General features: G+C 49.0%; 1 protein-coding gene across 1 annotated transcript; it reads left to right on the top strand.

Annotated features, from left to right (window-relative positions):
- Nucleotides 1-626: 626 nt before the first annotated feature.
- LOC311181662 (sodium/potassium-transporting ATPase subunit alpha-4-like) lies at nt 627-27,337 on the top strand (the record flags this gene model as incomplete). Its single annotated transcript, XM_084250104.1, has 22 exons — nt 627-752; nt 926-985; nt 2,719-2,922; nt 3,212-3,325; nt 4,887-5,021; nt 5,291-5,408; nt 9,131-9,399; nt 11,448-11,646; nt 11,875-11,984; nt 12,189-12,323; nt 13,958-14,147; nt 14,283-14,455; nt 18,050-18,186; nt 18,577-18,727; nt 19,030-19,198; nt 20,434-20,588; nt 20,716-20,839; nt 22,066-22,211; nt 24,588-24,718; nt 24,812-24,913; nt 27,048-27,139; nt 27,309-27,337. 22 exons carry the CDS (start codon nt 627-629, stop codon nt 27,335-27,337), a joined length of 3,069 nt encoding a protein of 1,022 aa, XP_084106230.1.

The following is a 27,337-nucleotide window of genomic DNA, read 5'->3' as shown; positions in this document are numbered from 1 at the left end:
GTGCAGAACAGCTGCGACCGTTCCCCAACCAGAGCCTGGTCTGCAGGAGCCGGGTTAGAACTTTCCGGAGCCCTTTGTGATGCTGGTCGAAGACCCTTGGCTGTTGCCAGGTACCCACTGGTCCTGGGGCTGGGGGCATCCAGCATGCCCTGAGCCCAGTCTGCCTCTCCACACTTCCCACCTGCTCAGCCCCTGCGGCCTCTCCACCACGAGCACAGTCACCTCCACCTGCTGTCCCCAAGGTCCTCCCAACATTTCCTCAACGCCATCGGCTACCTTGCCCTCCGGAACTCTCTCAGGTCCCAGGCTGAGCCCTGTCTTCCCTGGTGGCCACCTCTGACCTCTGGACCCCTCTTGGTCTTCTTCCCCCAGTCCCCACTTATGCACTCCCCTCCCTTCCCATCTTCAATACCAGACTTACCATTCCTTCCCCTTCCCCCGGCTCCCTCATCTTCAACAGCCACCACCATCTTGGTCCCCACTCCCTCTGCCACCATTACTCGCACACCCAGTCAGTGCTCGCTCCCCACTCTCTGCTGCTCCCTCTCTCTCTCCCCACCCACCTTGTAGCTGGGTTAACCAGATCTGGGAACACCACAGGGCTCAGAAGGAAATAGAGGATCAGGATGGCTCCTGGGCAGAATCCAAACCCAAGATCCAAAAAGGGGCTGAGAATGACTCGGAGAAGAGTTGTGAAGAAGAAGAAAAGAAATAAGGCAGAACTGGAGGAGCTGAAGAAGGAGGCGGACATGGTGAGGAACCCGGGATGATGTGACAAGTCCTCTGGAAACACCCTTCAACCCTCAGCCTTTTCATCGAAGCCTAAGAACTTACCACCCAGGCCAGAGTCTCCCTCTTCCCCAAAATGCCCCCCTCAATGACCCAGGGCCACCACTTGCCCCTCATGACTCTGCTGTCCCCTCAGGATGACCACAAGTTGACCCTGGAAGAGCTGAGCACCAAGTACTCTGTGGACCTGACAACAGTGAGTTTGGGGAGGCTGAGTGTTCCCCAGAACAACAGTCGGTGGGCGTGGTGGGGGCACAGGCATCAAACTGCTCAACTGTAAGGTGTGGGTCCTTACATCTGCAGCCCGCCCGCAGGACACACCTGGGAAAGATGACGGTGTCACCTTGTCAGAGTTTAGGACTAGGTGAGAGAGCGAGGCTGATTTAGGGCAGCGCTGCTTGAACCGTGGTCCCCCCGTGTTACACTCTCACCAACAGTCAAGGACCAAAGAGCCTTTCTTATGGGCTTACATCTCTCTATGTTTACTGCCCAGGAAATTGAAGTTGAGAAATTAAAAAATATTTCTAAATTCATTAAAAAACATAAGAGTAAACTCACTATATACTAGTATAGATAACATTTTATGACAATTGTTTTTCAGAACAAAAAAAGCATTTCATGTTTTTGTAAGCCTCTTTAATGTCTAGCTTGTTGATAGAAGACAACTGGATTCTCAGTATTTTCAGTATAAAATCTGTCATATTGTTTCTGGAAAATTCCAATGTACACGCAAGAGAAAAAGAGAAAAAATGATTTAGTATTATTAGGAACATTGTTTGGCCCTGTGGACTCCCTGAAAAAGTCTCAAAACTCAGACCATGCTTTGGGGACCACTGGTTTAACTATAAAAATGGATATCACCACTATTACTACTACTAGTGCTGCTGCTGCTGCAGCCATGGCCACTAATACAACAACAACAATAAAAACATCAAAGTCTTCCAAATGTAAGTTTTTCTTAGTTCTAGAATTTCTTCATTGGAGGGGCTAGAGGCAAACATCTGGTAGCCTGGAGGAGCGTAGGAGACTTGTCTTGTTTTTAATTAAAGTTGTCTTTTTCAAGGTTGGGGCGTGGCTGATGAGGGTTCAGGAGAGTTTGTAATGTCTACTGGTAGTTTCTGCTATCATTTTTATCTAGAGGAAAAATCACACACAAGGCTAGACTGATAATGTATGCATGTATCTCTCTGATTGGTATCTCTTTTCTGTTTCCAAGTTAAAGGGTCCATGTGTGAATGTCCATTTGTTATCAACATTGCCTCTCATCGTTGCTGTGACCTGGCATGATATGTTGTAAATTGTCTGTATTTATCTCCCACCAGAGTTTGAGATCCACATGGGTGGAGGCTGTTCTTACTCACTTTGGTAGCCTAGCACTGGGCCCAAGCCAGGTGTCCAAAAAAGGTGTGTGAGTCAATCCATAAACTAAAACTCCTGAGGACACCCTGCTAAGTGCCAAACTGCTAAATGATACCCCTTTCATCATGCAAAAATCCATTTATCTGGTAAGTCTTCCAGAGGGGGGCCCTCCCTGGTGGCACAAGGTGTTAAGTGTCAGCACTATGAAGCAATCAGCAGCTACTACAGTTCGAGTTCGATCCCTGGCCAGGGAGTGGCACAACAGACCTTTCCTGACTTGCCTGCTGCTCCCCTCAGCAGTGTATTTCAGTACACCTGCCTGTTCTGTTCTCTACTCTGTCTCTGGTGAATCCTCTCACCCCCTATCACCTCTGTCCTGTACCCCAGTTCTTGTATGCATAAATAAATAAACCTTAAAAAAAAAAACAAACTTCCAGATGGAACTTCAGAGAGCTTCATGGTCTCTACACCTATCTGGGCTATGAATGGCAGTCTTGAGTGTGAAGCTGGAGTCCCCTTTGACATCTCTCTTGGCTATTCTCTACCCACCCCTGCTTCTACGCCCCACAGGGCCACAGCCCCGAAACAGCAGAGGAAATCTTAAATCGAGATGGACCCAATATGCTCACCCCACCCCCCACCACTCCAGAATGGCTCAAATTCTGCAAACAGCTGTTTGAGGGCTTCTCCCTCCTGCTGTGGACAGGGGCCATCCTCTGCATCTTGGCCTACAGCATCCAGTTCTACCTCAATGAAGATCCTGTCAAAGATAATGTGAGTGTGCTCAGCCTACTCTCTGTTGTGCCTCTGTTTCTCCTGGGTCCTCTGGCCCAGACCTTTGGTAGTGGGGGCTGTGGAACCTCCTGGTTTCCCTAGCTTTTTATCTAGAAAGCTGTCAATTCAGCTCCCTGAGAGGCATGGTTCCCCCGGATACTTAGAGTCTTCAGCTTATCTTCCCCACTAGTCATCAAAGCACTTTGTAGTCTATTCCCAGAACTTTCATCCCCTCATCTCCTTACTCCCCATGTCTCTCACTATCCAAGTTCTTTCTCTCCCTCCCCAGCTGTACCTTGGCATTGTCCTGGCTGTTGTGGTTATCATCACTGGCTGCTTCTCCTATTATCAGGAAGCCAAGACCTCCAAGATCATGGAGTCTTTCAAGAACATGGTGCCTCAGGTAGGGCCAGAGCAAGAGGATCCAGTGAGAAGTGTGTAGAATGGGACCAAATACACAAATGCTAAGTCCCAGGAGAATTAAATCCTGTGATGAGGTTGCTGAGTGAATTTGGTGACAGGGGTGAGCTTCCTTAGTTTGTACTCTGTTGGGTCTTAAAGTGTCCTGAGGAGACACTCCTAACTATGTCTAAATTGCATCATCTGAATCTAGGGTGCATAACCTGAAGTCCTAAAACAAAAGCATTCCATTTTTTGAACAAGGACAAAGGAGGTTGGGGAGGTTGGATTCTTCACATGTTGATGACATTAAAGACAACAGTCATAGGAATGAACATTCCAGATTAGAGGAGATTAGAGAAACAGGACAACTAAATGCAATAGCTGGCCCAAGACTAGATCCTGTGCTGGAGGAGAAAATAATACTGTAAAGGACTTACGGGCCAACTGACAAAACCGGAATGCCAACAGTAGCTGTCAGCATTATGTTCATGTGAAATGTGCTGAGACTGATAACTGTGTTGTGGCGCTCTACTCTCCTAATTTTTGGGACAGTGCATGGAGTATGTAGGAGAGAAGTTATGATGTATGTGGGTCATCCTCCTCTGATTCGGGAAAAGCAGTTCACACTTGTGTGTGCACACACACACAGACGTAGAGAGAGAACCAACGATAAAGCAGCAGGGATAGGATGTAAATCTGGGTAAAAGTTATACAGGTGTTCTTGGCACAGTTTTATTCTTGGCATTTTTCAGAGGGCTTAGATAATTTTCAAATAAAAGATCATTTTAAGTACCTGGCAGGAACAGGATAAGGTTCCTAGGCCCGGGGCTGGAAATGGAAACTTGGAAAGGACTCCGAATGTCCCAGCCCCTCCATCATATTCTGGCAGCACAGCCCAGGAGTTTCTTCTCCCTTTGGTATCAACATAACTTAATTCCTTCCTTGGGTAAGAGTTTGGGGGAAACGTTTTGGTGGAGTGAGCAGGGTATGTAGGCTCTCAGGTAACTCTTGCTGCCTAACCAACCACCTCAAAATGTAGTGACTCAAAACACTTCTCTGACTGGCAGTTCTTTCCTCTGGGCTGACCTGGGCTGGCGCTGTGTGGTCAGACTGACCTCGCTCTTAGGAGTGGGGCCATGACTGAGAGTTGAGATGGTGGGATGTGGGATGGTGAGTCTTACTCTTCCCATCTCTCTTCCTCTAGGAAGCTGGCTGGGCTTGCTCAGTGAGTGCAGAGGGAGTCCCAGTGAAAACAGGGCAGGCACCAACACACACACTTTTTTTTTTTAAAGTCTCTGCTTTTATTCCATTTGTTAGTATTCCATGGGCCAAAGCAAGCCTCTAGCCAAGCCTATGTGAGGGGTGGAGAGAGACCCCAAATATTAGTGGGAGGAGCATCGTGGTCACGAGAGGCAGACAGCCGAAGTGAGAGCTTCACAAAGGAGCAACAGTGTGTGAGAGGGGTGTCAGAAGGAAGAAGACTGGGAACAGGCAGTGACAGGCCAGGAGCAAGAAGGGAGAAGGAGAACGCTTTGGAAATGACCCTGCACTATCTCCCACAGCGAGCTCTGGTCATTCGCGGTGGAGTGAAGATGCATATCAATGTAGAAGATGTGGTATTGGGAGACCTGGTGGAGATGAAGGGGGGAGACAGGGTTCCCGCTGATATCCGGATCATCTCTGCACAAGGATTTAAGGTGAGGGGTGTAGGGAGCAAGGGGAGGGGCCATCATGACCTTCAGGCGCTGCAAGTGACCTGAGTGCAATTCGAGAAAGCATGATCCTATTCAGAACTGGGAGAAGTTACAAGTGCAGCGTGGTCAGGGCAAATGAGGCGTCGGGGTGTCCATTCCCGTCACTCTCTGCTCTTCAGTAATGACAATGGCGGGGGGCAGAAAACACTATGTCACCTTCATAAATGAATCCTTTTGCCCACGCTCACCACCCATCCTCCCTCCCATCCCAGGTGGACAACTCATCCCTGACTGGAGAGTCGGAGCCCCAGACCCGCTCCCCCGAGTTCACCCATGAGAACCCCCTGGAGACCAGCAACATCTGCTTCTTCTCCACCAACTGCGTGGAAGGTGAATATCGCATCCCAGAGAACTGAGATTCAAAGGCAGAGATTGTCATAAAGATCTTGAGAAAGTTCTGTCTTCTAAAGGCAGTAACGCAGATGACAGTGGGACACCATCTAGTTCCCTGTCCCTTGTGAGCTCTGTGACCTCAGAGAAAAGGTCACAGCTCAGTAGTGATAGAAGTTGCTACCCCATGGATTTGTATGTGGATGAACTAAGCTAATACATATAAACGTTTAGCACAAGGCCTAACGCATTGTGAGCGCCTTACAATTGTTAGCTGTAGCTATTCTAACTAGTGAACAAACGATGCTCTGTGAGCTGGAAATAAACAAAAGGGAGGAAAATTATTCAGCCCTGCTAGGCTGTTCTTCTCCCAATGTGAGCCCAGCCTCTTACTACTCCAACAGAGGGTATTGGCATTGGAATGTGAATTACCAGACATGCCATACTCTCTGGCTTTGCTCTTAGGATTTAAGACATCCTTGTACTGTGAGACACTGGCCAAAGAAGTAACAGTGGCTCAATGTCATTATGTCATTATGTCAACCTCTCCTTCTCCATATATATATATATATAGCTAGTGAACAAATGATGCTCTGTGAGCCGAAAATAAACAAAAGGGAAGAAAATTATTCAGCCCTGAATATATATATATATATTACATCATTGTTCATATATATGTACAAATTTTAAAAAAACATTACTCTTGCTTAAGAATAATGTTTCGGTATGTAAGAAAGATTCTTTTTTAAAAAAATTGAATGTCTAGTCTAGTGCTACAGATATCTCTGATACTCACAATGCTATACAAAGACACCATCCCTCCTACACATGAAAGGCTTGGGTTCAAAGAAATTCAGTGCAGTATCCAAGAGCACAACTCAGCAAGAAAGAGGGTCCCGATCCACACCAAAGCCCTTGCTCTTGCCACAGACATGCCTCTGAGACCAGCTTGCCAGTGACCTCTCTAGTAGTAGAACCATTTCCTTTGAAAATACCTTAAGGCATAAGAGTAACATAAAGACTGAAGAAGAATCCAACCAGTAAATAAAATATGTATGATGATAAATAATTTGAACAGAAAGCTGCAAGCTAGCAAACTTCCAAAACACTAGATTTCTATTATTAAATTTTAAGAAGAAATTTGCTCAGGTTTGTCTTTCCAAAGTAGGGTTGTTTTGTTTGTTTAATCAGCAAGGTATATGCTTCACATCAGGAAGAAAACAAGTGGTAGCTTTCCATGTTCGCAATAAGGGTCTAGCTAGAGTGGAGGACGTCTTCAAAGGAGACCAGAACAAACCAAGATGTTGCTTCTACTGAAGCAGCATGTTGCAAGGGAGTGGTGCTAGGTTGAAGAAATGATTGGCTGTTGAGCTGAGGGATTTCTCTGCACTTTGAAAGCTTGTAGCATAGCTTTAATCTTGACCTAGACCCTTGCCTCCTGCACTCATCACAGTGCACCTTGACAGGACTGCCAGTACAAGGGTCCCTCTTTGGGTACCCATGTATGCTCATGGGGTCTGAGCTATTTCTCTGGCAGTATAGAGAAGTCCCAAGAAGGAGTCTGTCTATCCTGGGATGTGGGAGGCTTAGTCCCCACCCAGTCTCAAAACTCATTGGGATTAATTATTAATCTGGTCTTTCCAAGCATGGGGAAGTCTAGCAGCAGAAGTAAAAAGGAAACACTAGACTAACAGTGGCACAAAATAGAGGTGATGCTATACTCTACCCCCCACATAAAACCTTCTCATATTTCTGGATTATTTCAGTATCTTCCTTTCACAAAGCTCAGTGATGCCCGTGTTACCAGTCTGATGCTCACTGATACAATGAAGATTTCTAGAATACTCCAAAAAACCTTGACCTGGCCCATCTGCTATCTGAGCAGGATACTGCCTGCAGATCCATAACTGAAGGTGACCTTGGTAATGGATTAGCTGTTGTGGGTCACAATGTTTGTAGAAGCTGCTTCTACTGAATGATACGTGTGACTTTATATAGTCTTTCTGCAGACACTAAATTCATCTAAGTGAAGAAAGAAATGAGATGAATATGTGTGTGCTTAGGAGTCTGTGTTCCAAGCTCTTTTTAAAAAACAGATAGCACTCACATCTTGGTGGGTGCTTTCATCTCATTTCAAAGTTGAGGAAACTGAGTCTTGGCCTTTAAGTAACTTGCTCCAGGGCAAAACCTCCTAAGATGGAAAGTTGAACAACTCATAGTCTTTCTAAAGATTCTAAAATAAGTGCTATTTTTGTAACATGTTGCTTTTCTGGGTGATTCTGAATATGACTTTAATGGTAGGAATTTCAACCATTATGGTAAAGCAGGAAGAATTATTTTGAGCAAAGAACTTTTTTTCCAAAGTAGCCAGGGTTTGTAGCACTACATAGGCTGCAGGTGTGCAGACAGCGACATCACCATCTGTATACACTACACTCGCTCACACCCAAAGTCTAGTTTCCATCCATCACTGGATAATCAACCCCACTTACTCAGTTTACCTACCTTCCTTCTCCTTTCTTTCTGGTAACCACTATTCTTTTCCTTGTAGTCTTCGTTTTGTTGATTCATTTGTTTCTTTACCTTCCACATAGGAGTGAAACCATAGGGTGTCTGTCTTTCTCTGTCTGACTTCATCTAGCATCAGCCCTTCTCAATCCACGCATACCCATGCAGGTGGGTGGCCTGCACCATGTGTGTGTAAAGGCAAACATGATGGCATGTTCCCTGCCAACTCTGGCAGGTGGCGGTGAGGAAGCACAGAGGCCTGGCTGCTATGGCTTATGCTACCCAGCAGGGGTCACACTGGCCCTGGCGGCAAGAAGGGAGGGGCTCTGGTCAGAGCCAGATTTCCCTAAGTGGCACCTCTGACACTTATGGGATGGTTCACTTGGGAAGGAGGGTGGTCCTGTAAATTGCAGGGTATGTAGCAGCATCCCCTGCCTCCACCCACCAGAAGCAAAAGCAAGCCCGCGCATCCCAGTTGTGACAACCAAAAATGTGCCCAGACATGGCCAAATGTCTCATGGCAGGGGGCAGATTGAGGACCACTGGGTAAAAGGACTAGGGGATGTTGGAACAAAGGACTACAGCAGAGGGGTAGCCCTTGTTTCTGAGTATCGAGAAACTATCTCAGCTGGTGAAGGCAAAATAAGATACACATAAGGGGCCTCCCTGGTGACCCAAGAGGTTAAGTCTCAGCACTATGAAGCTATCCACAGCCACTGCAGCACGAGTTCGATCCCCGACCAGGGAGCTAACACACGTGTTGCAGCAGACCTCTCCTGTCTTGCCTGCTGCTCCCCTCAGCAGTGTATTTCAGTAGATGCACTTGCTCTGCTCCCCACTCTGTCTCTGGTGAGTCGTCCTACGCCCCCACCCCCCACATGTCTGGCCTATACCCCAGCTCTTGTATGCACAAATAAATAAAATTAATATTTTTTTAAAAAAGAAATGAAACACAAAGGCCCCCAGAAGACCTGTAGACGAAATATGAAAAAGAACTTGAAGACAGGCCATAAAATCAGTCACCTCTGGAGAAGTGCAAAGTAACTTCAGATTTTTCAGGCCGGAAGACCCTGTATTTCTATGAACTAAATGTTAGAACAAATCATACCTCTCAGAGGCCTTCACTTCCCACCTTGTAAATGACCACTGACAGCTTTCTCTCTGTAGGAACCAAACCCAACAGTCTCCCCACTTCATACCCACCTTGTTCACAGGAACTGCCAGGGGCATTGTGATCGCCACGGGGGATGCCACTGTGATGGGCCGCATCGCCACACTGACCTCGGGCCTGGCCATGGTCCAGTCACCCATCTCAATTGAGATCGAGCACTTCATCCACCTGATCACCTCCGTGGCCGTCTTCTTAGGCATCTCCTTCTTCGTGCTCTCCCTCATCCTGGGCTACAGCTGGCTGGAGGCGGTCATCTTCCTTATCGGCATCATCGTGGCCAACGTGCCCGAGGGGCTGCTGGCCACTGTCACCGTGAGTGGTCAGGGGGCGGGTGGCCACCTGGCAGTCACCCCAAGAAGTGCAAGTCCTGATTATCTCTTGTGTTGTTGAATGTTGAACCTCCCAAGTGCAGAGCTTTCCTGCCACTTACACAGGTGTGAAGTCATTTTGCTCTCAGATTGCATTGACTTCCTCCTTCCCTGTTTTCTGGTGCCTTCTCTTTCTTTTTGATGAGACATTGTGATGCAGAAAGCATTAGATGCTAAGTCACCAGGAGTGAGTTCCTCTCTTAGAGATCAGTGGTGAACAGCCAGGTTACTTAATGTCTCCAGGCATCAATGTATTCATGCTTAGGGAGGAAGGTAAATTTAGAATTATAGAATCTTATTGGAAAGGACTTCAAAGGCCACATAAATTCAATCTTTCAGCCAAGGCAGAATATCCCGAATAAAACCCACCTGAGACGATTATTTCCAGAGATGAGAAGCCCACCCTTTTTGTCTTCTCTTATTTCATTCTTGGATTGCTCTATTTATCAATAGATCTCACTGTTGAGCAGAAATATGATTCCCTGCTTGGTCCCAATTTTCCCATCTGAAGAAACACAAAATAACTCAACTTTGTTCAGATTTTGGCAGTAGCCTTGAGGTCTCCTCAAGCTGTCCAGATGGGAGAGGAGATAACCCTTTCTCTTAGCCATTCCGTAAGCCATTCTTATCTCGCCAATCACCTACGTGGGGCATGCTTCTAGTTTATCAACATCCTTCTTAAAATAGATATGAGAATAATACTCAGGTGTGGCTGTACCAGCACGAAAACATCAGGATTGGTGCAAATATGTAAATAGATCATGATTCTCTACTTATATAGCCACAACCTAAGAATTCATTTGATTTTTTTAAAGATTTAGTTATTTATGCATACATTTGATTTTAAAACAACCTTCCCACACACCTGACTTCATGGTCAATATAACTTACAGTCAACAAAAATCTCCTGGTTAAGGGCCTCCCTGGTGGCGCAAGGGTTCATGTTAAGCATAGCACTGTGAGACTATCCACAGCCTTGGCAGCACGAGTTCATTCCCCGGTCGGCCAGGGAGGTGGCCCACATGGGCAGCAGCATCTCCTGTCTCGCCCGCTGCTCCCCTCAGCAGTGTATTTCAGTTAGTCTGCCTGTTCTGCTCCCCACTCTGTCTCTGGTGGATCCTCTCACCCCCTGCACTTCTGGCCTGTACCTGAGTTCTTGTATGCATAAATAAATAAATCTTTAAAAAAATTTTTTTTCTGGTTAAATGATGTCCCAAGTCCTTTTCAAGACAGCATATTCCTTCTCAATTCCATCGTTCTCTCCATTCTTTACACTATCAGTATGACTCTCTTTTACACGGGCACCTTATACCACAGTCAAACATGGGTGATGCCTGGAAAGGCTGGGTGTGAGAGAGAGGTGTGGCCAGAACTGAACAAAGAAGAGTGTACTGTATAGGGAAGACAAAAGGATCTGGCAGCGGCAGGTTCTGGGTGTGGGGGTAAGAATAGAGATCCTGTTCTGTGATGCTCTGGTGGAGGAACACACACTTTTTTGAAACTCTGCCATAAATCATGAACCGCAACCACATTCTAATTTCCTTTGCTATAACCACAGATGGGCTCTATAAAGACCAGGTGGGCACAAAAGGAAAATAAATACAGAAAATTACAGTAGCAATAAAAACTATCAGATTTCAGGCCTCCCTGGTGGTGCAGGGGTTAAGATGCAACCTATGAAGCTGTCTGCAGCCACTGCAGCACGAGTTCAATCCCCCGCTAGGGAGCTACTTACATGGCGCGGCAGACCTCTCCTGTTTCACCCGCTGCTCCCTTCAGCAGTGTATTTCCATCGATCTGCCTGTTCTGTTCCCCACCCTGTCTCTAGTGAATCCTCTCACCCCCCCACCCCACACCTCTGGCTTGTACCCAAGTTCTTGTGTGCATAAATAAATAAATCTTAAAAAAAAAAAAAACTATCGGATTTCCAAAATGCAGGGTGGTGTGAGTAGCTAACCTCTTGTCTCCATTGAGTCTCTCCCCTCCCAACAGGTGTGTCTGACACTGACGGCCAAGCGCATGGCACGCAAGAACTGCCTGGTGAAGAACCTGGAGGCAGTGGAGACGCTAGGCTCCACGTCCACCATCTGCTCGGACAAGACGGGCACCCTCACCCAGAACCGCATGACTGTCGCCAACTTGTGGTTCGACAAGACCATACATGAGGCCGACACCACTGAAGATCAGTCCAGTAATTAGTGACATTTGTGGGCAGAGGGATTGGGGGTGTCTTGAGTGACCTGAGAGAGCATGATGAGTCCAGACAAGGAGAAAGTCCCAGAACATGTGTGGAGAGAGGGGAGGTATGGGGGACAGAGATGGTGTCTCTAAAGTATTGGGGTACAGAACAGGATGGGAATGGGAATCACTTCTGTTTTGCACTCTCCCACCCCCAGCCAAGTCTTGTCTTCCTCCCCAGGAGACACTTTTCCCAAGGACTCTCCTACCTGGTTTATCCTGGCCCGAATCGCTGGCCTCTGCAACAGGGCGGACTTCAAGGCACATCAGGAGTCAGTCCCCATAGCTAAGGTGTGAGACCCAGAGGAACAGAGGGCCCTTCAGGGCCCAGAGTATAACCATCTCTCTCCCCCAAAGCCTCTTTACTGGCTCTCTGTGGTTTCCCTGGAACCCCTCCACATCCAGCTCCCTGCTTGTCACCATGGGCAAGTCCCGATGCCACAGCCTTGACCCTCAGGCTCACATGTGTGAGCTCATCCCCACTCATCCCGGCAGCGGGAGACAACGGGGGACGCTTCCGAGTCTGCCCTCCTCAAGTTCATCGAGCAATCCTACGGCTCCGTGAAGGAGATGAGAGAGAGGAGCCCCAAGGTAGCAGAGATCCCCTTCAACTCCACCAACAAGTACCAGGTACAGAACCCACAACAGTAGGAGAGATGGGGGGGGGCAGGCTCATCACCTGGGCCTCCAGGAACACTGCCCTGGCCTGCGGTCCCCCTGAGCTAAAGAACACCAGCCAAGAGCAAAGCTCACCTTAACAGAGGTGACCCACGGGTGGCAAGGAGGGGCGCTAAAGAGAAAGAGCAGACAGCGCCGACCTGCCGGGGACAGCAGGCCTCAGGGTGCTCTGTGGAGTATGTGGGGCTGGCACGGTCATATTGGCAGCTGCTGGGAGGCTTGTCTGTGGCTGCTTAGAGACGCTCCACCACAGAATTAGGTGGATTCACAAGACTGAAGAAATACATTGGCTCTCGAATTTATTTCGGTGAAATGTGATAAAGACCTAGAAGGCAGTTAAGACATAAATTGGGTCTCTCTGATGAAGAAGACTTCCCAGAGTCCTTTCATTAGTCAACAACTCCCCCCTCCCTCCCATGCCTGCACTTCTGGCCCTGAGGTGGGCCATGGGGTCTGCATGGGGGAAGGAGAGCTGCTGAGTGAGGGACAGGGCTTTATGAGAGGAAAAGGAAGGCCAACATTTCCTCCCAGTAAGGATATGAGCCTTAGGAAGAGGGGCCGGTGGAGTATCCCCAGGCCTAGGCCTCTCCCACAGAACTCACGGTCTGGGTTCCGTGAGTGTCCCCATTTACTCAGGGGTGAAATTCTTCGAGTTCATGTGCTCCCGTAAAGATCAGACATTCAGAAATTGCTAACCAAGAAGGAATGAGAGACTCCCAAAATTCAATTTTGATTTTCAAAATGCCTAACAATGCTCATTCAGCAGCTCACAGACTAAACATGGAACAACAACAGAGATTAGTGTAACCCCCACACAGGATGGCACAAATTCAGGATGCACCCCGTATTTTTATATTGGTAAGTTGCAAGGAGAGTAGACCTTAAAGGCTTGCATCTGCTAAAAAACTTAAAAAGCTTTCATCATGAGGGGAAAAAAACATGTAATTACAATAAAAAAACACATAATAAAGAAAAACTATAGAGATTTTTAAAAACTGAGTAACGTAAATTTTCACATTGAACACTTAAAAAGTAAGAATTAGAGAAACAGATGTGCAGTTTTTTGTGTGGACTGGACTTTAGTCAGTGTGACAAGATAGGTCTCCAAGGCCCAAACTGCAAACTCCTCTCCACTTTTTTCTGACGCTTAGTATCCTCACCAGACAGGAAGGAATTCTGTGTTGGCAGGAATCTGTTAAAGTCTTGGGCTGGAAAGAATGAGTGCCTTTCCCTCCACGCAAGTCAAAAAAAAAAAAAAAAGCCGAACACCCATGACATTGGTTGGGAAATCCAACAGAACTTTCTCCTCCCAGCTTAGAGGCTGATATTAGTGGGGGAGGCTCCCAGAAAACCCCTCTACTGCCTCCAAGCCCACCAACAATTTTGCTCCCTGGAAAGGAGACACACTGGACTCCTCACGGGTCAGATTTGACTGCAGGAGGGGTCATGTTGGGGTCAAGAGACACAGAATAGGGGGTGTGAAACAGCCTGCCTATAATTCATACCCTCCGGTTTCTACTGTTCCTTGCTTCTCTGCCTGAGCCTTGCTCTCTCCTGCTTCTTCAATGCTTCCTCTCCTCCCCCAGCTGTCCATCCATCTTCGGGAGGACAGCTCCCAGGCCCATGTCTTGTTGATGAAGGGGGCTCCGGAGAAGATCTTGGAGTTCTGCACCAGTTACCTTCTACATGGGCAGGAGTACCCAATGGATGACGAAATGATGGAAGCCTTCCATAATGTATACTTGCAACTGGGAGGCCTGGGCCAGCGTGTCCTAGGTAAGGGGCTGTGGGAGAATGGCATCAAATGGTCATTATTTGTGGGATGAAATGTGAAAAATCTAGGATTCGGGATGCACAGGATGGGGATGTAGACAGATAGCTAAGTGACCGTGACCCCTCTTCTGTCTCCAGGGTTCTGCTTCCTGAATCTGTCCAACACTTTCTGCAAGGGATTCCACTTTAACACAGATAAAGTCAACTTTCCCATGAACAACCTCTGTTTCGTGGGGCTCATGTCCATGATCGACCCTCCCAGAGCTGCAGTGCCTGAAGCTGTGGGCAAGTGTCGTAGCGCAGGGATTAAGGTAAGCAGCTGGCAGTTCCAGGGCCCCCCTCCACCGTCCCAAGTGAAGCCCCGGTAGAAAGCCTTGCACTGATTAGGTGTTTAATCATCTGGTTTAATCTATTTCTGCTTCCTTGAGTTTATCATTTTTAGTCTTAAGATTAAAATAGGTTTATTCATAGGTTCCCTCTGTATTTCGTATCCTGTCTTGCATTAAATATTAGAATCATCAGGGAGCTTCAAATCGGATGCCTAAGCCACACCCAGACCTATCAAATGAGAAACTGTCAGGGTGAGGCATTTTTAAAGCTTTCCTAGAGATTCCAGTGCGCTAGGAGTGCTTCTCACACTAATGTCGCGGAAAGACCTAGAGGCAAGTCCTGGCTCAGTAGCTGCAGACACAGCCTAGCTAACCGTTCCCGGTGCTCCAGCAGCTGCTGGGCTGCTGCTTGCTAGGAGCAGTGGAGAGCAGAAGGGGTGGAAGACGCTGTGTCTAAATACCTCTGGGAAGGAGCGAGAGAGGAAAGCCCAGTGGGCGAGGGTCTGGAGCAGGAGAGATGAGAGACTGAGAGTTGGCCCTCAGTGAGTAAGACTCAGTGAGCAGCTGCCCACAGCTCCATGTGCAGGAATGAAAGGGAGAAATTGAAGCGCGTGGTTGAAGAGCACAATGCAGCTGCAGAGCAAACCCAGGGTGGGGACTCCCCTGGGGTTGGGTGGACCTTGGACTTCCTGGGATGACAGCTGCAGACTTGCCCTCATTTTGAGAAGTTCTGTATCCCACGCTTCCCAGCTCAAAACCTAAGACTCATACATCTTCATAGATCAGATATTGACACCTTCCAGCTCACACATGATATTCTTGGACTGGGGGGAGGTTAGTTAGGGGTGGTGTGGGGCGTCATTGGAGGCATTTCATGAGAACTAGGTGCTCTCTGTTAGAACTGGGGCAGACTGCTCCCTAAGTTCAACAATTGGCCAGTGAGCAGGAGCCCAGGGATAGATGTAGGGCATTATTCCCAGTGAATCCCCTAATGACCATGAGATGTTTGGGGAGAGCCTTGTTATAACACATCCACAGGCTGGCAGGGTTGTCTGGATCCCCCTGCATGGTCCTAGAAGCTCCGTCACATGGTGAAGAAAGAGGTTCACTTGAATTTTCTGAGCTGTGAGGTGGGCTGCCAGGGTGAGGAACAGTGTGTGGGTATGGGCTGCCCACTGGGACAGTTCTCATCTGAGAACTGATGGTCCCTTTAACAAGAAGATGTAGGGCCTCCCCGGTTGCACAGCTGGTTGAGCACAGCGCTGTGAAGCTGTCCACAGCTTCTGCAGCAGGGGTTCGATTCCCGGCCAGCCAGGGAGATTGCCACATGGCGCAGCAGACCTCTCCTGTAGCACCTGCTGCTCACCTCAGCAGTGCTTTTGGTCTGTCTGCCTGTTCTGCTCCCCACCTGTCTCTGGTGAATCCTCTCACCCTCTCGTGCCTCTGGCCTGTACCCCAGCTCTTGTATTAAAAAAAAAAAATAAATCTTTAAAAAAAAACAAGAAGAAGATGTGCCTGCAGGTAGGGGCGCCCAGATGGGGACACAGTTGGCTCAGGCCAGGACACCGACAGATCAAGGTACAGTCATGACTGAGCAGAATGGCCCAGGTGGTCTAAGGCAATCCTCAGTGGTCTGGAGCAGGTCACTCGTGCAGAAGGAACTTTCTGAGCCAGGCACAGAGTTCATGGGTCTCGCAACAATTTCTTACTCTTTCTGGAACCTCAACTGACAGAAATCTGGCAAAGTTGGTGATTTTGAATCACTCTCTTCCCTATAGAGAAGATGTCATGCATCAAGGGCAACAGAATGGGCTGTGGACATACAGTGTCCTGTAAGGCAGGTCCTTCCAGAGCTGCCTCCACAGTGATACTGAGACAGCGCATAAAGGGCTCACAAGGAAATGAAGGTTGGGGGGTGGGGGGCTATTTCCCAGGCAGAGCCGGTGCTCAGGCCTTTGGAGTAAGTGTGATTTTAGAAATTTAAATACAATAATCCCATTATATTTGCCACTATCTGAGGCTTTCAGGAGCGTGAAGCTACTTGGCTGGTGCTATGAACTGGCTTCCTCCAGGAGCTGCAGCCCAGTAGCAGCCCACAGCCACATCACATCACTGGGTGTTTCTCTCACAGGGCTGACCTGGGGAACAAGGGTTCAAGGTCACAAGGGGACAGTTTGCAGGGCTGCATGGGGATGTCAGAAGCAGAGTCAGCACCAAGAGGTTGAAAACGAAATTCCTTTAGTACTTGGCAAATTCCAGAAACCACTAGATGCCCTTTACCTCAAAGGGAGTCATTCTCTGTAGAGCTGGCTCCCATTATACATATGCAGTTTGGGGTGCTGAGTTGGAGCCCTGGAACTCACTCTTGGGAGGATGGGCTGTGTTTTATTTCTCCAGCATGGTGTGAAGGTGGCACTGCCAGAAACTGGCATGGAACATTTGGATGGCCACACCGGCTAGGTACCGGGAGTGGGTCAGGATGGCACCACTCCTGTGCTAGGCCCCAGTCTCCACTGATGAGCCTGGGAGGGGCAGCTTTCAGGGCAGTGGGCACATCAGGCCTCTCTGGGGGCTTGGTCTGAGCCACATCTGAACCTCCTCATCTTCTGTGCAGTTCCCTCCAGAGCTTCACCATCCTCCATGCCCCCCAGGCCAAAATGGAGGAGGGCCCACACCCCGCATGCACCAGGCAACTTCATGGACGCTGACATAGGTTGTTAGGCTCTGCTGTGGGGGCGAGGCTCAAGCTCCTTCAGGCTCTGAAAGAGAACAGATTGGCCTTCTCAGGGACTGCTCCCCAGCACTTGGATGGTTCAGTCATAGTCAAGGAGTCTCCTTCTCCCTCCAGTCAGAGCCAAAAACCTGCTTGGAGGGCACTTACAGAACGTGGACATGGCTCTAGGAAGTGACCATCCCTAAATTTGACAGTTGCTTGTCAAGGAATTGCCAAGTGCTGGACAGGAAAATGAACAAAGAGTCCAGACACAGCCTCCCCAGGAGCCCTGGGGCCCTGGGGGGACAGACAAGCCCTCACCGGAGATGTGAGAAGTACTAGGAGAAAAGAAAGGAAAGCACACACATCAGGAAGCACAGAGCACAGGCCCCAACCTTGGGGTGGGAACAGCTAGGACTAGGGCTGGTACCAGATATCCAAGAAGGGGTTGAAACTCATGGGTGAGGGGGGCGGGGGAAGAGGAGGAGGCAGATAGGTGGAATGAAGACCGCTATGTACCAACCTAGGTGACACTTTGCTAGGCAGAAGGATTATTCCAGATGTTCCTTCATTACCACCTGTCCTATGTGTAGGAGTTTCTGTCTTTGCATTTAATGAAGCAGAATAGCTTCTGGGGCAATTAAATTCTGAATATAGTAATACACCCAAATTCCTGACTTATTCCTGGGAAACCTAGAACCTAAGTTGTCCTCATACACTCCCAAGAGTTGATCTATAGGATGTGTTGTTGGAAATGAGTTACTACCTCTCCCTGTGGAATGAAAGCAGAGATCTGTTAGTTCTTGAAGGATCCAGGACTTCTCCAAAGATAACTCTGCCCTCTTCCCTGTCCTCTCAATCAGGTGATTATGGTAACAGGGGACCATCCCATTACAGCCAAGGCCATTGCCAAAGGTGTGGGCATCATCTCAGAAGGTGCCGAGACAGCAGACTCCATTGCAAAACAGCTCAAGATCCCAGTCCATGAGGTCGACAGGAGGTGATGAGCACACAGATCTGCCTTTTTCCCCTACTTCTTGACTTACCCCAACCAGGTCCTTTAGGGAAGTTCTTGGAGGCTCCTATACAGAAGGCAGGGAGTCAGGGTTTACTTGCTACAAAAGAAAACATACAAGAAAGTGGCCAAGTCAGCTATAGTGTGTATGTGTGGTGGCGTGGGGGCGGGGGACGAGGTTCAGAGGAAGAAGAAAGACAATGAAAAAGGTAGAGAACAGGAGGTATGGTCACTGGGGAGTGGGCATGATGAGGGACAGTAAGGCCCCTGGGTTGAAAACGGAAACCAGGGGGTTTCAGTAAAGGTTGGCTGGAAGGCAGCAGAGCCCGTGAGTTCTCTACACTTCCAATGAGCCTTTGAATTCTTTCCCTGAAGTAATGTCTCTGCCATTGTGATACACGGCTCAGAGCTAAGGGACATGAACTCAGAGCAGCTGGACGAGGTCCTCCAGAACTACAAGGAGATCGTGTTCGCCAGGACGTCCCCGCAGCAGAAGCTCATCATCGTGGAGGGCTGTCAGCGGCTGGTGAGGGCATCAGGAACACTTGGGACTTTGGCAGGAGTCCTGGGCATAGCCAGGTCCCAAACCATGCAGAGGGGTGTACAAGGCAGGTTGAGGGGGTTCCAGAGAGTGTATTTGTTGAATCCTAAGGTGGGCATCAGCGTGGAGTCTCAAGAGCCTTGGTATCTCAGGAGGACTGGGAGAAGGAAAAACCAAGAGGCCTAAATCTCACGTGATCGTTTCAAGAACCAGGGAGTGGGGTCGAGCTGCTCTTTGGGATGGGTTCTGCATCTGACATGGGGTTTCATCCCTCTGGCTTCTCCCAGGGAGCCATTGTGGCGGTGACCGGAGATGGAGTGAACGACTCCCCTGCGCTGAAGAAGGCTGACATTGGCATTGCCATGGGCATCGCGGGCTCTGATGTCTCCAAGAAGGCGGCCGACATGATCCTCCTGGACGACAACTTCGCCTCCATCGTCACAGGCGTGGAGGAGGGTGAGGAGGGGCAGCGGGTGGGTTTGGATCATCAAACTCAGGTGGGTCTTGTGTACGTGCTCCCATTCCATTAGGCCATCATCCAACCTGCATGAGTCTCTACAGACTGGAAAAAAAATTCACCGTAAGACAAAATCGTGCAAATTAGATTCAGCTGGCACTTAGAATGCTAGCACCGCTGGGAGCCGCTTGGTTAAGGGACTGCAACTCTGGGACTCTGGATAGCACAGTATCGTCTTTCTCTCTCTGGGGAATTGCAGTGGGTGGAGAAAGTTCGAAGTTGTAGCCACCCCCTGGGGTACCCACAGTCTCAGGAGGCCCCTGGGAAGCTGCTGCCTGAATAACATACCCAAAGCAGTCAGAGCCTGCTCTACGGGCTGACCGCACATGCCAAATTAAGCCTATTTCCGCGAGAATTCTGAAGACAACATCCACTGGTGAATAGGGGGACTCCAGAATCCTGCAACTAGGCTCCCTGCTGTCTGCCTGGAGCTGTCTCACTAAAAACCTTGACAGTCCACATAATACTAATAGCTCCCATGCAACAAGACCTAGTGTGGTCTTGACACTTGCTCAGTTTTTGGTATCCACTCAATTCAGTGAACTTTTTTGAATACCAAATATGTGCCCAGGCACTGTCCCAGGAACAAAGAGGCAGATCCTGTAATTTAATTCCTAGTGGAGAGACACAGACAATAAAGCAAATCATGTAGTATATTAAAAGAAGCTAAGTGCAATGGGAAAGACACAAAGCAGGGAGTGCTGGAGGGATTACCATTTTTTTGAAGGGCCTTCAGGGAAGGACTCAGCCTTCTGAAAGGAGAACAGGGGAATGGAGAGCAAAGGTGGGGAGGCCTCAGGCACGAGCGCTGGTGGAGAACCTGGGGTTGGAACAAGTCCAGGCTCTTTCCACTTCTGCTTCGTCTCCTAGTAGCTTTTATATTAGCATTCTCAGACAGCTGTAAGGACTGGCCAGGCCCAACCCTGCTTAATTTTCAGAGATCAGATGACATTGGCCTTGTTGAATCCAAGAACAAAGAGTCCACACTTAAAGCATGCTAATAAACCAGAGCTCTAATTAGTATTCACACAATTTAGAAGCAGAACTGAGACCGCCAAGGCCTGGGAACTCCAGACCTTTCTTTGACCATGACACTGTGCAGTAGCGTCTGGGAGCTGGTTTGTGGGAGGTGTGTCCTCTCTGTTCCTCACAGAAGATTGGCTGTCCTCCCCAGGCCGCCTCATCTTTGACAACCTGAAGAAATCTATTGCGTACACGCTGACTAGCAACATCCCCGAGATCACCCCCTTCCTGCTTTTCGTGGTCCTCAGCATCCCGCTGCCCCTGGGCACCATAACCATCCTCTGCATTGACCTGGGCACGGACATGGTGAGACCCAAACTGGGACCCAGTATGGGAGCGCCTGGGAGATGATGAAGGAGCAGGAGTAGTTGGCATCAGGGAGGGGGCTGAGCGTCCCTGCGAACTCTGTGTCCCTGTCACTCCTGTCCGCCAGGTCCCTGCCATCTCCTTGGCTTATGAGTCAGCCGAGAGCGACATCATGAAGAGGAGCCCACGGAATCCTGCGTGTGATTATCTGGTGAACCACCGCCTCATTGGCATGGCCTACGGACAGATCGGTGCGGTCCGAGGGAAGGGGTGGGTGGGACAGGCTGCTCCTGCTAGGTATTGGAGCCAGATCCAGGGGAGAGATTTTCTTAATGTCAAACTGCTAGTTCCTGGGACCACAAAGAACCACTCATCTCTCACCTGCCCTTGACTTAAGACTCCAGTCAAGATAGAATAAACATACGTGTAACAGCAGCTTCTTCCCAAGTGCAGATAAAGAGTGTGGACAGGACCAACTGCAGGAGCACAAAGCGGCAGACTGTCCATACTCAAGGGTGGTCAGCGAGGGCTCTGGAGGAACAGGACCAAAACTAGTTGTTGGAGGACAAGGCTCAGAGGAGAGGGTAGCGGAAGACAGACAGCTCCCAGGGCCTCATTGTTGGAAAGTAAATCAGTCCACTGAGTGGGGCCCTTACTCCTGATGAAGCAGCGGTGGAAAGTAAGGCGCTAGGCATAAATAGCATTTCCCTGGGTCCAGCCTTGAATGCCACTTGAGAGCCATTAGGAAGTATTGTTCTTGAGTTGCCAGGTGCAATGAGGTATTTCAAGAAGAAGATGAAGGATGGACAAGGAGGGGTCTGGGGAGGGGAGACATGGGGAGGCCCACATCCCAACATCTAGCAGAGGAAGCGCACAGGACAGGCATGTTTGACAGGCAGACCTGGGTTTGATCCTGGTCTCTCCACTGCTACCTGTATGACCCTGGGTGACACCAGAGTATTCACATTCATATCTTCCCACTTGGGAAATGTGTTTTTGTAAGGATCCCAGCCTCGACATGGTGCATAGCTCTGTAGGTAACATGCAAAAAGTCAGCTGTCACCGTGACCCAGGCAAGGGGTCAGAGGCTTTGAGTAAGGCACAGGAAGGGGAGATGTGTGTGTCAGGGACTGGCACTTGACAAGCATCTGACGTCAGAGCCAGGACACTGAGGAGTCATGCACTCACTCAGTGGGCGAGGGAATGAATCCCTCCAAGGCCCTTTCAGGTTGAAAGAGTCCAAAGAATCCTCAAAGAGGACTCACTAGGTTAGAGTTCAGAAAAAAAATGTCAAGACTTGGAGGTAGGTGCTACAGAGAGGAGGGGATGGGATCCCTGAGGACAGGCACCCTCAGCATTACTGCTCAGACACACGCCAACTAGTTAGAAGCAAGCCCTGGCCACCACCCCTCTACCACCTGCTTCTCGACATCCTTCTCTGAACCACTTCCCTGTTCTGTGACTCTCACACTCATAGGGGTGATCCAGGCTCTGGCTGGATTCTTCACCTACTTTGTGATCCTGGCTGAAAATGGTTTCAAGCCCTTTGATCTTCTGGGCATCCGTCTGGACTGGGAAAATCGGTATTTGGGTGACCTGGAGGACAGCTACGGGCAGCAGTGGGTGAGTTGGGTCAGAGTAGCGAGAATGGCTGATGAGCATGAAGACATGACAGGGAAGAGTGGGGTTAGTACATTTCCAAAGAGTGAGAGTCAGGAGGCACCAGACCCATGAGTTTACTCCCTCCATGTTTGCCCTGTCTCCAGTCTCATCAGCTGGTACTCTTCTCTTTATTTGCAACGACTTCACTTCTATTCCTTCCTACTGTCCATTGTCTGTCCTTTCCTTCCTAGATCTTTTTGGCCCCCTGCACCTGGAAGTCTTTGTCAATCAACCTCTGGGGGCTGATTTCTGTTTTACCAGGTTCCAACCATCATGCCTCTAGGACCAAGAGCTGGGTCCTCTCGTCTATTACGTTGCCTCCCTCCATGGAGTTCACATAATACACTTTTAAATCTGAAAGTCTGCTTTCTTCATTTATCCCTTTCTCATCATTCTAAACTCTTTAAACCTAGAGGATGCCTCTCTGTAGTAGTCTCTCCAAACACCCAAGCGGAATGAGGCTCCAAGTCCTCTGACCAACACCATGTGTTCAAGAATTTGAGTCAGTAGGCTTTTTTTGTATCTGTGAACATTCCTGTCTCCATTTCTCAGACAGTGAGAGATGTGATACCAATTATTGCTGGAATGGAGGACACACAGCCTAGTATCATTTTATAATGAGGAAATGGACTGGAATGATTTAGTGACTTCCTCAAAGTCCCACAGTGGGTCCCCAAAAGAATTGGACAAGAATTCTGAGCAGATTCCTGCCCAGCTCTTTCCCTCGTCACCATAGTGCCTCCAAAGCAAGCTAAATGCAAATTTTCAAAAGTATGTTAAAACCGGGGTTGTTGGGAAGATACCCCTCATATACACTTGGCTTCCACCAGCTGAGACTCACGAGTCCAGCAGATGCCAATGTTCCCAGCCACCAACATTGCTTCGACCCAGTGGCACCCAGGGTCCTCTTCATCTTGCAGTCCATCAACACATCCATCATCAGCTCAAGTCCTTTTTAGGGTCACATCTTGGTTCCAGCTCTCCACTGCCAAGAAGCAGTGGACACACTGCTTTATAAATGAATTTGCAAAATGAATCTAAATAGAATATAAATATCCATATATTCCATCAAAAACAAACTTGGCCTGAGGTATGACAGGCAGTAGCTCCTTACTCTCAGTCGTACCTATTTTCACATTCCTCATCCAATCTACAAGTCATTTATAAGCCTGCCCTTCTATGTTTTAAAACATGGCTATTTTCCCTCCAGTCTCATGCGTCTGTGTTCTCATAGTTATCCGTGTTCCCGTAGCCCCTGGGGTCTCTCTCTGAGATCCCTTCTCAGATCTCTACGGCATCTGTTTTAATGATGCTTAGTGTGGCTGTACAAAGACACATTGCTCAGAGCTGAAGAAATCATAAAAATAGCCTCATCTATGCACAGCTGATTCCGGCATATGAATGCAAATATATTACCATGTGTTTATGAACGAGTAGGCCACTGAAATTTTTCTTGTCTGGTACCTTGTTTTGTTCAAGGACGTACAGTACTGACATAATTAGCAGAGTTATCCCTCTCCCAGGCCCTCTAAATGATCCTATGTGAATGAAAGAATGGAGGGGGGCCTCCCTGGTGGGGCAAGGGGTTAAGCACCGCACTATGAAGCAATACACAGCCTCTGCAGCACGAGTTCGATCCCCCGGTCGGCCAGGGAGCAACCCACATGGCGCGGGAGAACTCTCCTGACTCGCCTGCTGCTCCCCTCAGCAGTGTACTTCAGTCAGTCTGCCTGTTCTGTTCCCCACTCTGTCTCTGTGGATCATCTCTCCCTGCAACTCTGGCCTGTACCCCAGCTCTTGTATGCATAAATAAATAAATCTTTTTTTAAGAAAAGAAAGAATGAATGGATGGATAGATGGATGAATGGATGGATGGATGGATGGATGGATGGATGGATGGATGCGAGATGATTTCTGGACACATCCTCTGGCTCTCCTCCCCCTGCATCCACATTCCCTCTGGCCCCACCTTCCTTCTTGACTATTTCCTTACTCTCCTCTCCAAGCCCACCTTCTCCACACTGCCCTTTGTGCCACTTTAGCCATTATGTATTGGGTCATACTGCATGTGTTCAATGAATGAACCACAGGAAAGGGGCACAAAGATAAGCAAGATGAGGTTCTGGCCCGAAGGAGCTTCAATCAGGTTAAGAAAACACATGAGCTCACAGAGCAACCTGAAAATGCTGGGGCAAGGGGATGTGCTCAGGGGTGTGGCAACCTACAGAAGGGCCCTAACCCGACCTTGGGGGGCAGGGGTGGGAAGCCAGAGAGGGAAGTAGCCTTCAGCGGTACCTACATCCCCCCTGACTCTGCCATTCCCATCCCCTGCCCCAGACCTACGAGCAGCGGAAGGTGGTGGAGATGACATGCCACACAGCCTTCTTCGTGAGCATCGTGGTGGTGCAGTGGGCCGACCTCATCATCTGCAAGACCCGCCGCAACTCCGTCTTCCAGCAGGGCATGAAGTGAGCGCCCTTCAGCACGCCAACCTCCCCCAGCTCTGACCCTTCTTCTTTCCCACCCCATCTCCAAACACCTTTAACCCCCTTTCTTCCAAGAAACAAGATCCTGATCCTCGGGCTCCTGGAGGAGACTCTACTAGCTGCTTTACTGTCCTACACTCCAGGCATGGACAAGGCCCTGCGAATGTACCCGCTCAAGTGAGTAAGGAAGGGGTGTGGGGTGCGGGGGTTCTTGGGGGCACAGTGAGAACAGTGAGGGGATGGCGAGTTTGACAGGAAAGTCACAGCTGGGGCATGATGGTGAGACTACCCTCAGCCATGGACACGGAGGGGCTTCATCTGCTTCCACAAAGGCACTCTATTTAGGGAGGGTTAGGACTGTGCCTCTGATGTGATGCAACCCGCCAGACACAGAGGTGGCAGACTCCCCGGTGCCCAACAGCGACTCCCTCTTGATGACGATGTGTAGTGTAGCTGCTGATTGCTTGGAGCTGAAAACAATCATAAAATAGCCGCATCTGTGCAGGTACAAAGCAAATAGGTGTCCATGTGCCCCTGAGCAAGCAGGCCACTGAGATTTTTATTGTCTGGCACCTTGTTTGATTCAAGCCCCAAGTCTAGTTTTAGTGTCTTTTTGTTTTGGTTTGTTTTTCCCTTAGTGTGTGTTTGTTGTGAAAAAAAATTCTATTTAAAATTGACAGAGAAAAAGCAAAATTCCCACCCCAACTTCACCACCAGCTTAGGGCACGCCCCTCCCACGCATGCTCTGTGGGTACGCACACTTATCCTCTGCCTTGCTGCGATTTGCATGATGCTCTGTCCAATGCAGGTGCTCAATTAATGTTTAATAAGAGACACAGCTCCGCCTTAGATAGTGACAATCTCAGGTTTGAATTTCCAGTCTCCTGGGCACTTGGACAAGGACATTACATGCTGAGCCTCAGGCCCCCCCGGTGAAGTCTTTGTTATGCACACCCGCAGGTGGTGAGCAGAGCAGAGCTCGAGTGGGGTGGGGGCTCTGTTGGTAGTGACTATAGTTGCTGCTGCTGATGTCAACATAAAGGGCTGGTAAGTGCAGCTGAGTATAAACCGTGCTCCCAAACCCTCTGTGTGTGTCTTGACCACAAAACTCCTCACCTAATGTTGAGACTGTTTATTTTGTGTGTTTATGTGTCCTCTTTCCCCTGAGCTCCTTGAAAACCAAGACCATCTGTCATCGTGGTTATTTACCCAGGACCCAACACGGCCAGAGTAAACACTAAAGGCTGCTGTTGAGTGGTGACTACGTGCGTGTGTCTTTTGGGGTGTGTGTGTATGTGTGTGTGTGTTTGTGTGTGCCACGAACCATGGCCTAGCCCTGTGTCGTCCAGTCCTAAAGCTGCTGCACTTAGGTGGTTACTGAGCTCTTAAAGTCTGGAGAGTGAGACTAAGGAACTGAATTTGATATTTTAGTTAATTTAAAAATAAAAATGAAAGCTGTGTCAACTATTATATTAAATGCCTTGTTGTTGGGTCAGACTACATTTCTCTTTAACCATCGAAAAGTTAATGTCTGAGTTGAGATGGGCTGTCAGTGTAAAATACTCACTGGGTTTCGAAGACAGGATTACAAAGAAGAATGTTAACAATCTCAGTATATCAATTACATGTTGAGATGGTAATATCTTTTAATCAGTTAAATAAAATATATTATTAACATTAATAGCACCTGTTTTTGCTTATTTGTTTTTACTTTCTTTAATGTGGTTGCTAACAAAGATTGTTCATTATATATGTCTATAGGGCAACACTGGTCCAGGCCGAGATGGCCTAGACCGTCCAAGACACAGATGTGGTTCTGGGTCAGCCCCTCCGGGGTCATCTTCCTGTTTTCAAATTATAGAAGAGCATCAGGCAGGGAACACCATCCTCTCCTTTGCAATGAGAGGAGAGTGTATGTCCCCTGGCGAAAGCTGCCGTGGCTCTAGTCTCAGACCCATCCTGCTCTGACCTCTCCTTTGTGGGGGAGAGGCCTGGAGTGCCTAGGATGTAGGTGGGTCCCCTTATCAACCCCATGTGACCTCCATTGAGCACTGTGGGTACCCCCAACACCACACTTCTCACAGTCCATTATCATTGCTTCCCTTGCTGCTGCCGTGGGCCTTTACCCCACAGCTCAGGCTCTGCCCTCCTCCAAGACCGCTTGCCCCCCCCACCACCCCGCTGCACCCAGCACAGCCCGGCACCCAGTGAGCACAATAGGCACACACTCGCCCTGTGCTCCCTCTGCACCGGCCCCTCTCCTACCCCTGCCCCACAGCTCCTCCCACTGACAGCTCTCCTTCTCCTGCAGGATATTATGGTGGTGCTGCGCCCTCCCCTACAGCGTCCTCATCTTCATCTATGATGAAATCAGGAAACTCATCATCCGGATGCGTCCTGGTGGTGAGGCCGCCACCCTCTGCCCTGTGTCTCCCCTTGTGCCCATCCTGCGCCTTCTCCCATGCTCCCTATTGCCATGCTCCCTGCCCTCTGCTACCCCTTGCTCTCATTCCCCCAAGCCACCTGTCCGCCCCCAGCTCTCTCCAATTCACGCTGGTCCCTTCTCTGGCAGGCTGGCTGGAGTTGGAGACCTACTACTAG

Source organism: Talpa europaea, assembly GCF_964194135.1.
Source record: "Talpa europaea genome assembly, chromosome: 12".
Taxonomy (NCBI): Eukaryota; Metazoa; Chordata; class Mammalia; order Eulipotyphla; family Talpidae; genus Talpa; species Talpa europaea.
This window is presented reverse-complemented; position numbering and strand designations above follow the sequence as displayed.